The sequence below is a fragment of the Triticum urartu genome, chromosome 2 (genome assembly GCF_003073215.2).
Source record: "Triticum urartu cultivar G1812 chromosome 2, Tu2.1, whole genome shotgun sequence".
NCBI lineage: Eukaryota > Viridiplantae > Streptophyta > Magnoliopsida > Poales > Poaceae > Triticum > Triticum urartu.
This window is the reverse complement of record NC_053023.1, coordinates 486,248,476-486,261,046: the sequence shown is the minus strand read 5'-3', so window position 1 is coordinate 486,261,046 and position 12,571 is coordinate 486,248,476. Positions and strand designations below refer to the sequence as shown.

Here is a 12,571-nt window from a genome sequence, read left to right as displayed (position 1 = left end):
ACTTATGGAGAAGCCTGCGTTTACAAGAAAGTGAGTGGGAGCTTTGTAGCATTTCTCATATTATATGTAGATGACATACTTTTGATGGGAAATGATATAGAACTTTTGGATAGCATTAAGGCCTACTTGAATAAGAGTTTTTCAATGAAGGACCTTGGAGAAGCTGCTTATATATTAGGCATCAAGATCTATAGAGATAGATCGAGACGCCTCATCGGTCTTTCACAAAGTACGTACCTTGACAAGATATTGAAGAAGTTCAATATGGATCAGTCTAAGAAGGGGTTCTTGCCTGTGTTGCAAGGTGTGAAATTGAGCTCAGCTCAATGTCCGACCACGGCAGAAGATATAGAAGAGATGAGTGTCATCCCCTATGCCTCAGCCATAGGGTCTATTATGTATGCCATGCTGTGTACCAAACCTGATGTAAACCTTGCCGTAAGTTTGGTAGGTAGGTACCAAAGTAATCCTGGCAAGGAACACTGGACAGCGGTCAAGAATATCCTGAAGTACCTAAAAAGGACTAAGGAAATGTTTCTCGTTTATGGAGGTGACGAAGAGCTCGTCGTAAAGGGTTACGTCGACGCTAGCTTCGACACAGATCTGGATGACTCTAAGTCACAAACCGGATACATGTATATTTTGAATGGTGGGGCAGTAAGCTGGTGCAGTTGCAAGCAAAGCGTTGTGGCGGGATCTACATGTGAAGCGGAGTACATGGCAGCCTCGGAGGCAGCACACGAAGCAGTCTGGGTGAAGGAGTTCATTACCGACCTAGGAGTCATACCCAATGCGTCGGGCCCGATGACTCTCTTCTGTGACAACACTGGAGCTATTGCCCTTGCCAAGGAGCCCAGGTTTCACAGGAAGACCAGGCATATCAAGCGTCGCTTCAACTCCATTCGTGAAAGTGTTCAAAATGGAGACATAGAGGTTTGTAAAGTACATACGGACCTGAATGTAGCAGATCCGTTGACTAAACCTCTCTCTAGAGCAAAACATGATCAACACCAGAATTCCATGGGTGTTCGATTCATCACAATGTAACTAGATGATTGACTCTAGTGCAAGTGGGAGACTGTTGGAAATATGCCCTAGAGGCAATAATAAAATGATTATTATATCTCCTTGTTCATGATAATTGTCTATTATCCATGCTATAATTGTATTATCCGGAAATTGTAATACATGTGTGAATACATAGACCACAATGCGTCCCTAGTGAGCCTCTAGTTGACTAGCTCATTGATCAACAGATAGTCATGGTTTCCTGGCTATGGACATGGGGATGTCATTGATAACGAGATCACATCATTAGGAGAATGATGTGATGGACAAGACCCAAACCTAAGCATAGCACAAAGATCGTGTAGTTCGTTTGCTGTAGCTTTTCTGGATGTCAAGTATCATTTCCTTAGACCATGAGATTGTGCAACTCCCGGATGCCGTAGGAGTGCCTTGGGTGTGCCAAACGTCACAACTTAACTGGGTGACTATAAAGGTACATTACAAGTATCTCCGAAAGTGTCTGTTGGGTTGGCATGAATCGAGACTGGGATTTGTCACTCCGTATGACGGAGAGGTATCTCTGGGCCCACTCGGTAATGCATCATCATAATGAGCTCAATGTGATCAAGTGGTTGATCACGGGATCATGCATTACGGTACGAGTAAAGTGACTTGCCGGTAACGAGACTGAACAAGGTATTGGGATACTGACGATCGGGTCTCGGGCAAGTAACGTACCGATTGACAAAGGAAATTGAGTACGGGATTGATTAGGCCTCGACATCGTGGTTCATATGATGAGATCATCGAGGAGCATGTGGGAGCCAACATGGGTATCCAGATCCCGCTGTTGGTTATTGACCAGAGAGTCGTCTCGGTCATGTCTGCTTGTCTCCCGAACCCGTAGGGTCTACACACTTAAGGTTCGGTGACGCTAGGGTTGTATAGATATGAGTATGCAGTAATCCGAAAGTTGTTCGGAGTCCCGGATGAGATCCTGGACGTGACGAGGAGTTCCGGAATGGTCCGGAGGTGAAGAACTATATATAGGAAGTGTAGTTTCGGCCATCGGGAAAGTTTCGGGGTCACCGGTATTGTACCGGGACCACCGGATGAGTCCCGGGGGTCCACCGGGTGGGGCCACCCATCCCGGAGGGCCCCATGGGCTTAAGTGGGGAGGGGAACCAGCCCATAGTGGGCTGGTGCGCCCCCCCTTGGGCCCCCCATGCGCCTAGGGTTGGGAACCCTAGAGGAGGGGGCGCCTCCACTTGCCTTGGGGGCTACTCCACCCCTTGGCCGCCGCCCCCCCTAGGAGATCCCATCTCCTAGGGCCGGCGCACCCCCCTAGGGGGCCTATATAAAGGGGGGAGAGGGAGGGCAGCCGGACCTCAAGCCTTGGCGCCTCCCTCTCCCCTGCTACACCTCTCCCTCTCGCAGAAGCTCGGCGAAGCCCTGCTGCGTTCACTGCTGCATCCACCACCACGCCGTCGTGCTGCTGGATCTTCTTCAACCTGTCCTTCCCCCTTGCTGGATCAAGAAGGAGGAGACGTCATCCGCTCCATACGTGTGTTGAACGCGGAGGTGCCATCCGTTCGGCACTTGGTCATCGGTGATTTGAATCACGGCGAGTACGACTCCATCATCCCCGTTCTCTTGAACGCTTCCGCTCGTGATCTACAAGGGTATGTAGATGCACTCTCCTCTCGTTGCTAGATGACTCCATAGATTGATCTTGGTGAAACATAGGAAAAAAAATTGTTTTCTGCAACGTTCCCCAACAAAAACACCCTCTCCTCGTCCGAAATAGATGTAGGCTAATATTTTAAATAGGGGCAGATGTGTAACTTCCATCAAACGTGACACGGCCTCCCTACCTGTCAGCCCCGTTCATACACCGTCGGCGGCAAAATACCCTCTCCTCGCCCGAAATAGTTACCGGCAAATATTTGGGAGATGCGAGATTACCGTCATATCCCCAACCGACGAGACGTCCAAATTTGAAACGGGGGATAAGTTCGTAACTTTCCCGTATTTCAGACAGGCGCGTCCCAAAAACATGGTTCCCCGTGCCTCCCCCTCCATTTTCCCATTCATACACCGTCCGCGCTAGAACACCCCATTCCCACACCAGCCCCCGTCCGCCACCCCATCCATCGCCGCCGTCCTCCACCACATCCATCGCCGCCGTCCTCCACCATGCCGGAGCGCCTACCAAGACCGCGTCGTCCACTACTAGAGATGGACATTTCTCATCCATGGCGATGGACCAATAGCCTTGCATCGCGTCCTCTTGCTTCATCGGCGTCGTCGTCCTCTTTGTCGGGGCCGCTCACACGACCTTCTCTTCACCGCAACGGGACTTATCCCCCGATGCACCCGTCTACCGTCGCAGATCTGCTTCAACGCCACCGACAGCCATCGCACCCCCGATGCCTACACGGCGCCGCAAGAGAGGTGGTACTTCATATCTCCTCAACTTTTTGATCTCAACCAGAAAATAGATCTTAACTTGGTTACTCTACTATCTTTTCAGCTATGCGGACGCGGATGGCGAGATGCTTGCCGAGTATGGTGCAATTGATGCCATGGAGCCCCTTCCCCAGGAGACCGTCGGGTGCAAGCTGGACATGGAGGCGGCGGGGGAGATCGACAAGCACCAACCGTAGTAGTACTCTTTGTTTTGTTTAATTAGGAGCACCGGTCTTTAATTTGTTAGAGTAATGTTTAGGTCAGCTAGCTTTGTTTAATTGCTGAACTTGCTCGATTAAGAAGTTAGTCTTCTTTGTGTACCCAAATTATGCAATGACGTGGATGACCACTGTAACCAGGGAAATTCAAACCAAATTTTTTGACATTCAAACTCAACACACACGGGTTAAGCTATCTGAATCGTTTGTGATGTTCACATATCGTACATAGTTCTGAATAAGGGACCGTGTCTGATAACACTTTGCGCGCCAGTTTTTTCGCTGAAGCGATTCCAAATTTTCGGCTTCCGCGAAAATATCTACCTCCCCGCCCCTTCCCCTTACCAAAAGCCACATTTCCCCTGTTTCCGCCTTCCTTTCCAAGTTGAAACCTTCACTCCTTGTTTACAGCGCCGCCTCCTCGCCGGCGACCCTCCTCCACGCTGCTCGGCCTCGCCTATCCAGGCAGGTAATCCACACCCGACCCCCATCCTCCTTCTTCTTCCATATCCCACATGCCCCGACCGCCGGTGCGACACCTTCCACTCAAATCACCGACCCCTCCACCAAATAAGCGCCGCCCTAAGCCATGGTGTGTGCAGTATAGCCAGGATCCCAAGGACCATTTGGCAGCGGAGAAGCAAATCCCGGCCGCACGCGCGGATGAGGTCGCGATAGCTGCCATTCATGTCGAACCCCAGATCTTGGAGGAGCACCTCGCCGTCGAGGCCACCGTCGACACCTCGTGCGTCGACGACGCGATGCGGTTGGCTGTTTGGTTCAATTCTGCAATGCGATGTTCAATTGTTGTGGGTGCATTCTTTTATTGTATACCACGTGAGAAATAAATCTAATTTGGATGTACTAAATACATGAGAAACAAATACAATTGCTATATTTCCAAGTTGTTAAGCATGCTTGGTTTGGTTAACTGTCTGATCTTCTATTAGGAGTATGTTATACTGTGCAATGTGGTGCTCAGTTAATATTTGGTTCATTTGTTGTGGTGTTTAGCTAACTTCTTGGTTCAACTCTACACTGCGATGTTCAATTATCGTGGGTAGAATTTTGTATTGTTGTGCATGTGAGGAATAAATCGAATTTGGCTGCATTTAATACATGAGAAATATATACAAGTGCTATATTTCCCAGTTCTTAATCATGCTTGGTTTGGATAAATGGGTTTTCCATGTGGCTTGAATTAATCTGATAAATCTGCAATGTGCTTATTTTTCATCAACATATTTTACTGATAGCATGCGAACTCTTACTTAACCTGATGGCTAACTGATGAGGACCTCTATCACTAACTACCTTATATGTGTTGCAGGGAAATAATGGGAAGCACTGAGGTTTACAATCGAGGTTAGCACATGCATGATCCGTTATCTAATAGCACATTATTGGGCAATTGCAGGAGTCATTCTAATATTTAGGTTTTTAACAATTTGGTCTTGCACATGTAGGTCCTGCTGTTAGAGGTTTTGACCCACTGTTCGACCCTTTTTGCATATGGGGAAATGAGTTGTCCATGAATATCAGTCAAGTCAAAGAAACTCAGAAAGATTGTTAGGATAAAGAAACTAGCGACAAAAAACAACACGATCTTTGTCTGCACAATGAAGAAGACATCAGTTCACTACAGGATGGTACTAACTATTATACCTTGCCTTTTTTATTCCTTTGCGCAATTTCCAATATGGAGAAGATATTTATGCGCATTCTTGTTTTCAGGCCTTTCCAAAACAGTTCACTGATGATTACCTCTCAAACCACCTATATGGCCAGGAGGCGAGGAAGGTATTCATACAACACCCATGGTTCAATATTGAAGTGTTCCTGAAGAGAACGAAGGATGGATTGTTAATCATCCACAGGCACTGGCCTAAAGTTACAAAGACTTTCAACATCAATGAAGGCTCAATATTCGCTTTCTGCTTCAGTAGTTTTCCAGATTAGATACATCTGTCTATGTACCGTCTATGATGCTAATTTCGAAAGGTTATAGATGTTGCCTGTGAAACTTGGTCCTGGTGTAGTTGTGTAATGGGGTAGCTGAGTGCTGAAGCTATATGATGTTGTACTCTGATGTATTTCAATTATGAAAATGAAATATATTGTGTGCTCAATATGAAATGTCAATTAGATTAATAAATGGATTATGAATAATCGGATAATTAGCCTGCTAATTGGGTTTTGCTATTGCAAACGGTTGTTCAAAAAATACCATGGGCGATGACCTCAGGCAACGCACACAGTTTCTATGAATAAACCGTGTTGGATTAATGAACAATCACACACGATTTTTTCTTGAAAACTGTTTGTGTTAGGCCACCTTGCGCAAACGTTTACCACATAAAAACTATGTGTGATGGACAGCCTTTACCACATAGTTTCTTCTACGAACCGTGTGTGATGCATTCAATAACGCAAACGATTTAACAGGAAAAATTGTGTGTGATGTACCTGTGAACATAAACGTTTTCCGTGTGGTATGTACATACGAACGGAAACGTTTAGCGGGGACTGACTGTGTGGGATGTACTTGCGACCGGAAACAATTTCGCCGTATAATTGTTTTTTTAGCTTTACTGTATGTATTTCTGTATTTGATCGCTCGCCGGTCGCACGCGACCTCATTTTGCCGAGCGTGTGTGCCAGGAGGGCATATTCCCGATTCTGGGTCGTGTGAGAAGGACCCCCCTATTGTCCACACTCACTTGGCGACGGTTCCAAATGTCATCGCGGAAAGGGGTTAAAAATCGTTTGCATAGGACCGATGCGTACCAGTGTTTGTTCAAATGCATCAACAAATTCAGCATCGAACAACTCACAAGTAACTGAAGGAAGATCTGAAGCATCTATTGGCGGTTAAGGGGCAAGGGTAATATTTGAACTTTTCTAATGAGAACTACTACTGCATTTGAACTATTTTAAACTATACATGCGGCTATTTTAATGTGCGGACTTAAAAAAAATGGGGTCGGATGTATATAAGCAGTGTTGGATGGGCGGCTCTCGCATCCGTGGACTACCCCCCCCCCCCCCCCCCCCCCCCCCCCCACCCCCTAGCCAGCCCCAGCCCCCCACGTGAATTCTGAACCACAATGTGTGTGCTTCCCACAAAAGAAAGGAAAAACTAATGTACTATAAATGATGCACCATGGTGGCATCCAAACAAGCAAAAACTCCACTTAACTCCTGCCTTGCCTCTGTAGTTCCATAAGTATGTTTTGCATCAGAATTACTACCCCGGTGTTAACATCCCGAATTTAGCGACACATTACGGTCGAATATCATCAATTATATTCACAACTACAATGGAATATAAGTGTTTCCCTAAACTGAAGAAACGTCAACTCTTGGCATAATTAACAATTTAACATTACAGCAAATATTCCTATAAAGCTTATAAAAACGCATATATGTAGATCCTTAATTGTTAATGTGCTAAACCAGTACTATAGCTGCAATTGATGCATGTGGACTGAGATTCCAAAAGTTCCAGTATATGTTAGGGAGATCTCTATGTTAGACGTTCAACAAGAGTATGTGTTTTGATATGTTAGATATTCAACAGGAGAGTGTGACTAGCTATGCTCCTGGAGTTCACAGTCCGCTCTCAGAGAATCTGAGTCAGGTTGTGTGTTCCCCATATCTCTGGTCTTGTGCAGAAGAAATGTCCCCGCAACAATCGTCACAAACCCACACACCTCACTTGCTATCTGTGTTGCATTCTGAGAGTCCCAGTCCTGCGATAGTAAAGTAGCAACCATCAAATGCTATCTAGTCGCATTCATAAGTCAATACTACGTACCAATTTATTCAAGTCCTTAATATGATAGAGGATTTACAAAGGAATTTCGAGTCAATATCACTAGTTCATAGTGCTGCATTTCAGAATGGTTATGTAGTATCGTAGTGAACACATTTTCAAATAGGAATTCATGTGAAACTTCCATATCTTGTCTTCATGAAATGGGAAAATGGCTAACTAGAAAATTTTGCATTCATGAAACTGCTAAAAACTATTGCATTCATGAAACTACAAAAGGAAACGATATGTGCATCACCTTGTACATGATCATGTTCGCAAGAATAGTAAGAATGGTGAACATCACATAATATACAGGCGCGACCACAGCTGTATTGAATGAATCCAAGGCCTGAAAATAACACAAGGGAAAAGTTGTTGTTGCAAATATATTGTAACGCCGTGCTCGAAAGATGCAAATTACTCACATATATCAGCAAATGTAAAACTAAAGCAAGTAGAACTTGTGAGATTCTTACAGAAGCACTAAGCCTTTCATCACAAGTGCTAAAGAAGCTATGAAAACTTCTAGCTCACAAATGTGCGCTAAAAAAGCTTTAACTCAAATCAGTATGTTCTATAATCATTTCTTTTATGCAACACAAACTTTAGAATGCTTAGACGTCTGCAATGAGATATTTCAGACGAGGTAAGAGCAGTATATTGTGCACACCATTCAGAGATGGGATTTGTCGCCGCAAAGTGCAAGGTTCAGTACACTACTTGTACTTTCCTTTAAAAAAGTACGGTGCTTGTACACTCATCAGTAGAGTACTACTTTCCAAGTAATTACCATTTTACAAACAGGAGAACTGCAAAATTGATGTCTGAGATTGTAGACATGCTTAAAAAGATTGCTAACCATCAAACTTTACTTCTCAGAAAATGTCCTGGGTGAATGGCAATCGGCAAGCATCCTTTGTTAACAGACCTATTACCATGGGAATTACAACCATTGCACATTCAATGTAGTTTGGGATGCAAGCAGGAGCCTACATACACCAGCATACAAGTATAATAAAAGTCAACCCAGTATAGCTTTTATTTTAGATCCACATAGGACTGACTTTTGATATACTTGTATGTGGGCTTCGTGGAATGCCCGCTTGCATCCTTCGGTTTGTCTGTAGTTGTTCTAGTGATAAGAATATTGGCAATTCCATTTCAATTTTTTTTTGCGGAATACTGTAGGTTAGGCCCTGAAGTAATGCAATTCATATGTATGGCAGTATACTTCAGTTGATTGAATATGACGGGAGAGCTTACCTTGTTTAAATAATTCAGCTGCACTAAACAGCATATAATCACAACAGAAATAAAGAACCATGTTTGGATGTAGACAAATTGGTTCACTCCGTTAAATGAGAGCTTTAAAGCAATGGCCACTGCTTTAACACTGATAACCTGTTCCAAATATAGCACTTCATCAGGGCGTTCTAAATCAATTTGAACAGCTCAAGTCCTGGTATGATGTATTGTAAACCTACCGTAAGAGACCCGAATAGTGAACATATTGCAACATACGCGAGCATTTTTCTTTGCTCGGTATGGTGAACAACCCAGAACATTAAAACAAGTGCAAGAGCTACAGCCAAGCAAGAATAGACTATGAAACCTGCCAGCACAGATTATAGTTGTGTGTCAAAAATGGATTTGATAACATAAATATTATACTGAAAAAGCGGGATAGAAAACATAGCCACAAACATAAAGACTGTTGCACAAAGGGAAACAACTTCCCTCAGATACTTTCTTGGTGGTGTAACACCATATACTTTTTACGGATGTATTCCCACAGATATAGTGCATATAAACATAGATGGTATTAAATCCAGTAGAATGACACAGCATGTCTTGTCCACAAAAACAAGTAACGAATTGAAACTGTTAACTTAGAAACTTATTCCTGTATGTAGCATTTTGTTTCTTAAAGCCAATGCAGTAGCACTGCCATCCATTAAAAGAATGAACAATAGCAAACACTACAAGGGACCAAGCACAAAAGGAGCGGCTAACAGAAGGATATTCTTTTTGTTGAATTATATAGCCAAGATATTCCTGAGACCTACTTGGGAAAAATATGAAACTAACTGGAAAACTCTGGTGAAAGTTAGAAAATATTACTGCATACTCCCTCCGCCCGGAAAAACTTGTCCCAAGCTTTTCCATCAAATAGATGTATCTAGCACTAACTTGGTGCTAGATACATCCATTTAAGGGACAAATTTTTTTGGACGGAGGGAGTATGATGGTAAATTGGCTATAAAGCAAACTATATTATTAAGGACACATGGTCACAATGAACATTCATTCAAAGGGAAACTAAGAGAAATAGCAGCTAGAATTATTTAAGGACTTGAAAAGAGATACCTGGTTCAGTTGCGAGTTGCCATATTTCGCTAACTGAATCAATCCTTCTTTCCATCGGGGCATGCAAAACTATATCAACTGAACCAACAACACATAATGCACAACCAACCACGCCAAACATATGCAACCTCTCATTCAAAATGAAGTGTGCTAGCACTGCGCTGCATGAACAAAAGAGAATTAAGGAAACATTCTACTATCAGTTCACCGGAATTGTGGCTTAGAAAGGATGGCATGTGGAAAACCTAAATATGATGCTCAATGCTCCCAGAGGAGTAACAAGTATTGCTGGCGCAAATGCATATGCTGCAAAATTGGCCACCTCGCCCAGAATCACTGCAAGAAATAATAGAGCGATAAACATTACTTCAAGCCTACATCATATCAGAAAATATTGTTCATTCCAAATAAAACTATAGTAAAACTAGGTTCCTGTGTTCTAGTATTGTGAGGAGGTGATCCATCCTTCTTCTCATAAATGGTATAAGCACGGACACTATCCGTACCTGACATCTAATGCCCGATGTAAAAACTACCAAACTACACATCTATTCGAAGATATTTGTGTGGGAACAAAAGTCAGTTTTTTCGTGGGGTATTGCCCCACAAAGAAAAGACAATTGGGTTAGTATCTCTACTGAGTGCCTTTGCTGTAACGCCAACGCATAAAAAAACAACTCAATGTAAGTGATACTTACTAGTTACCATTCCTATCCACCATAACGGTTCATACAAGTATGAGTAGCCTCCAGAACCTATAAATCATGAGGATAAAAAACGTAGATTAATTACTAATGGATTAAATGCAGAATAAATATTTAAACTTTATCATTAAATCACCTTGTATGCGAGAAAAAAATATTGAAATAGATATAGGAGGGAGGCACAACCTGCTCTTACCCCAACGTCCCCAGCTTTCTTCAGGCCAATCTTCTTGATCACAAAGCTAGATCCAATAAAAGCACTTGATGATGTGGCTAATGCAAAGCCCCTTAAATTGTCTAGAGACATCACCATGTTTGGCAGTCTATTGGCAATCAACTACAAAATTCAACACGTATCCTACATAAGAAATAGGTTTACATTTGTTAAACCATTTATAAATGTTCAAATTGAACGTATTCACTAGAACACTAGGACCTTGTGTTCTTTTAATTGGGATTTTCAGGAACAGGTCCATATAGAAATGTAGAAGATCACGATGAGATATTATGAGAATTAACAGATATGCATCCAAAGTCTTAAAATTATAAGTAAAGTAATCAGAAACTGTGGGCTGTCACAAAAATCGCAACACTAAGATGGCAATACAAGAACAATACGCAACCTGCTACTGATAGAGAACCTGGCGTCCTCAAGAAGTTGTTTCAGTTTTTCGCTATTTCAGAAAAGTATTGGGATAAAATGGCAGCTCCAGCTCACGTATGTATATAGCCTAGAAGAGAAACTCGTACATGCAAATGGAAACGTCCAGGCATAAAAAAAAATTCCTACACATAAAGGCAAATGAAATGACTGTTTGTACAACGACATAACCAATCCAAAGGAGGCAAACCATCATTCACACCAAATGTCTTGTGTCGAACTTTGTAAAAAGAAGTATAAAGACTGAAAGACATACACAATGTAGTATAGGGGGCGGCAAACCATCCTAATCACTCAAAGGAACCAGGACAACAAAAGTAAAGGTACTCCACTAATTTGCTGAACCTTAGTTGCAGGACTGCTTAGTTGTACCACCAGAAATTCTCAAAACGGGGTTCCAGATTTTGAACAGGAGTGCGGCACACACAAATCATGAGAATATGATTCGTTTCTACTTGGAAGCCACGTACAGTATGTTTCACGCCATTCACGGGTGCTTTTTTGTTCCTGGACAGGAGGGGCGGATTTAGTGTGCGGAGACGTGGGTTCAGTTGAACCCCAAAACGTTCAGCCTAACTGACACCGATCGAGATCGATTTGCGCTCTCCGGAAGTAAGTACGTAGGCAATCTAACTAGATGAGTACCCAAAGGAAGCTAGGGTTCCTTACCGAGAAAAGGTGAAACCGATCCGAGCCCGTGCGGAGCCGCCGCCGCCGCCGCCGGACCCCGCGACGAGAGATGATTCGGCGGAAGGTGGCGGCTGGGAGTTGCCGTGTCCAGTCGCCGGCACCGCTGACGGTGGGGCGCAACTGATTTACGACTGGGGATTTGGTGTGGTGTGGTCTGGTGTGGGGAGTTGGCGGAGAGGATGAGCAGCGTGGGGAGGGAAGAATCGAAGAACCGTCGGGCGTCGGGCGGCTCCTCCACGTTCGCTGGAACGGCTCCCGCAGCCCATGCAGAAAGAGGAAAGCGGGCCCGGTACTCGATAGCCAGCTGTACTGCTCTACGAGTACGAGGAAAATTGAAACGAAATAAACCTCAAACTTTAAGTGTGAGCTGTCACGTGTAATCACGCTCACGCAGAAGATTAACTTCGCCCATTTATTCGTGCCAAAAAAGATCCGGCTAGCCATGCATGGTGACCGCCGGAAGGCTCTGTATTTCCAATTCTGAAAGAAATGCTCTATAGCGAGCTGGGTCTAATCAGTTGCTGAGAGAATCTACACCCAGGCTCCACAAATACGATAAATACCCTTTGATTTTCGGGTGTATATGCATCCCATATGAAAAAATGAATGATAATTCAAGAAAAAAGTCAAAAATGTT

The 12,571-nt window shown here is 43.7% G+C and overlaps 1 protein-coding gene across 1 annotated transcript; it reads right to left on the bottom strand.

Moving 5' to 3' along the window:
• Nucleotides 1–6,994: 6,994 nt before the first annotated feature.
• LOC125541704 (probable magnesium transporter NIPA2) lies at nucleotides 6,995–12,295 on the bottom strand. Its single transcript, XM_048705050.1, has 9 exons — nucleotides 11,914–12,295; nucleotides 10,770–10,941; nucleotides 10,578–10,634; nucleotides 10,125–10,215; nucleotides 9,880–10,040; nucleotides 8,997–9,124; nucleotides 8,776–8,913; nucleotides 7,769–7,861; nucleotides 6,995–7,447 (listed from the first exon to the last, which is right to left on the bottom strand). Exons 2-9 carry the CDS (start codon nucleotides 10,894–10,896, stop codon nucleotides 7,286–7,288), a joined length of 957 nt encoding a protein of 318 aa, XP_048561007.1. The 5' UTR covers nucleotides 10,897–10,941; nucleotides 11,914–12,295; the 3' UTR covers nucleotides 6,995–7,285.
• Nucleotides 12,296–12,571: the final 276 nt, after the last annotated feature.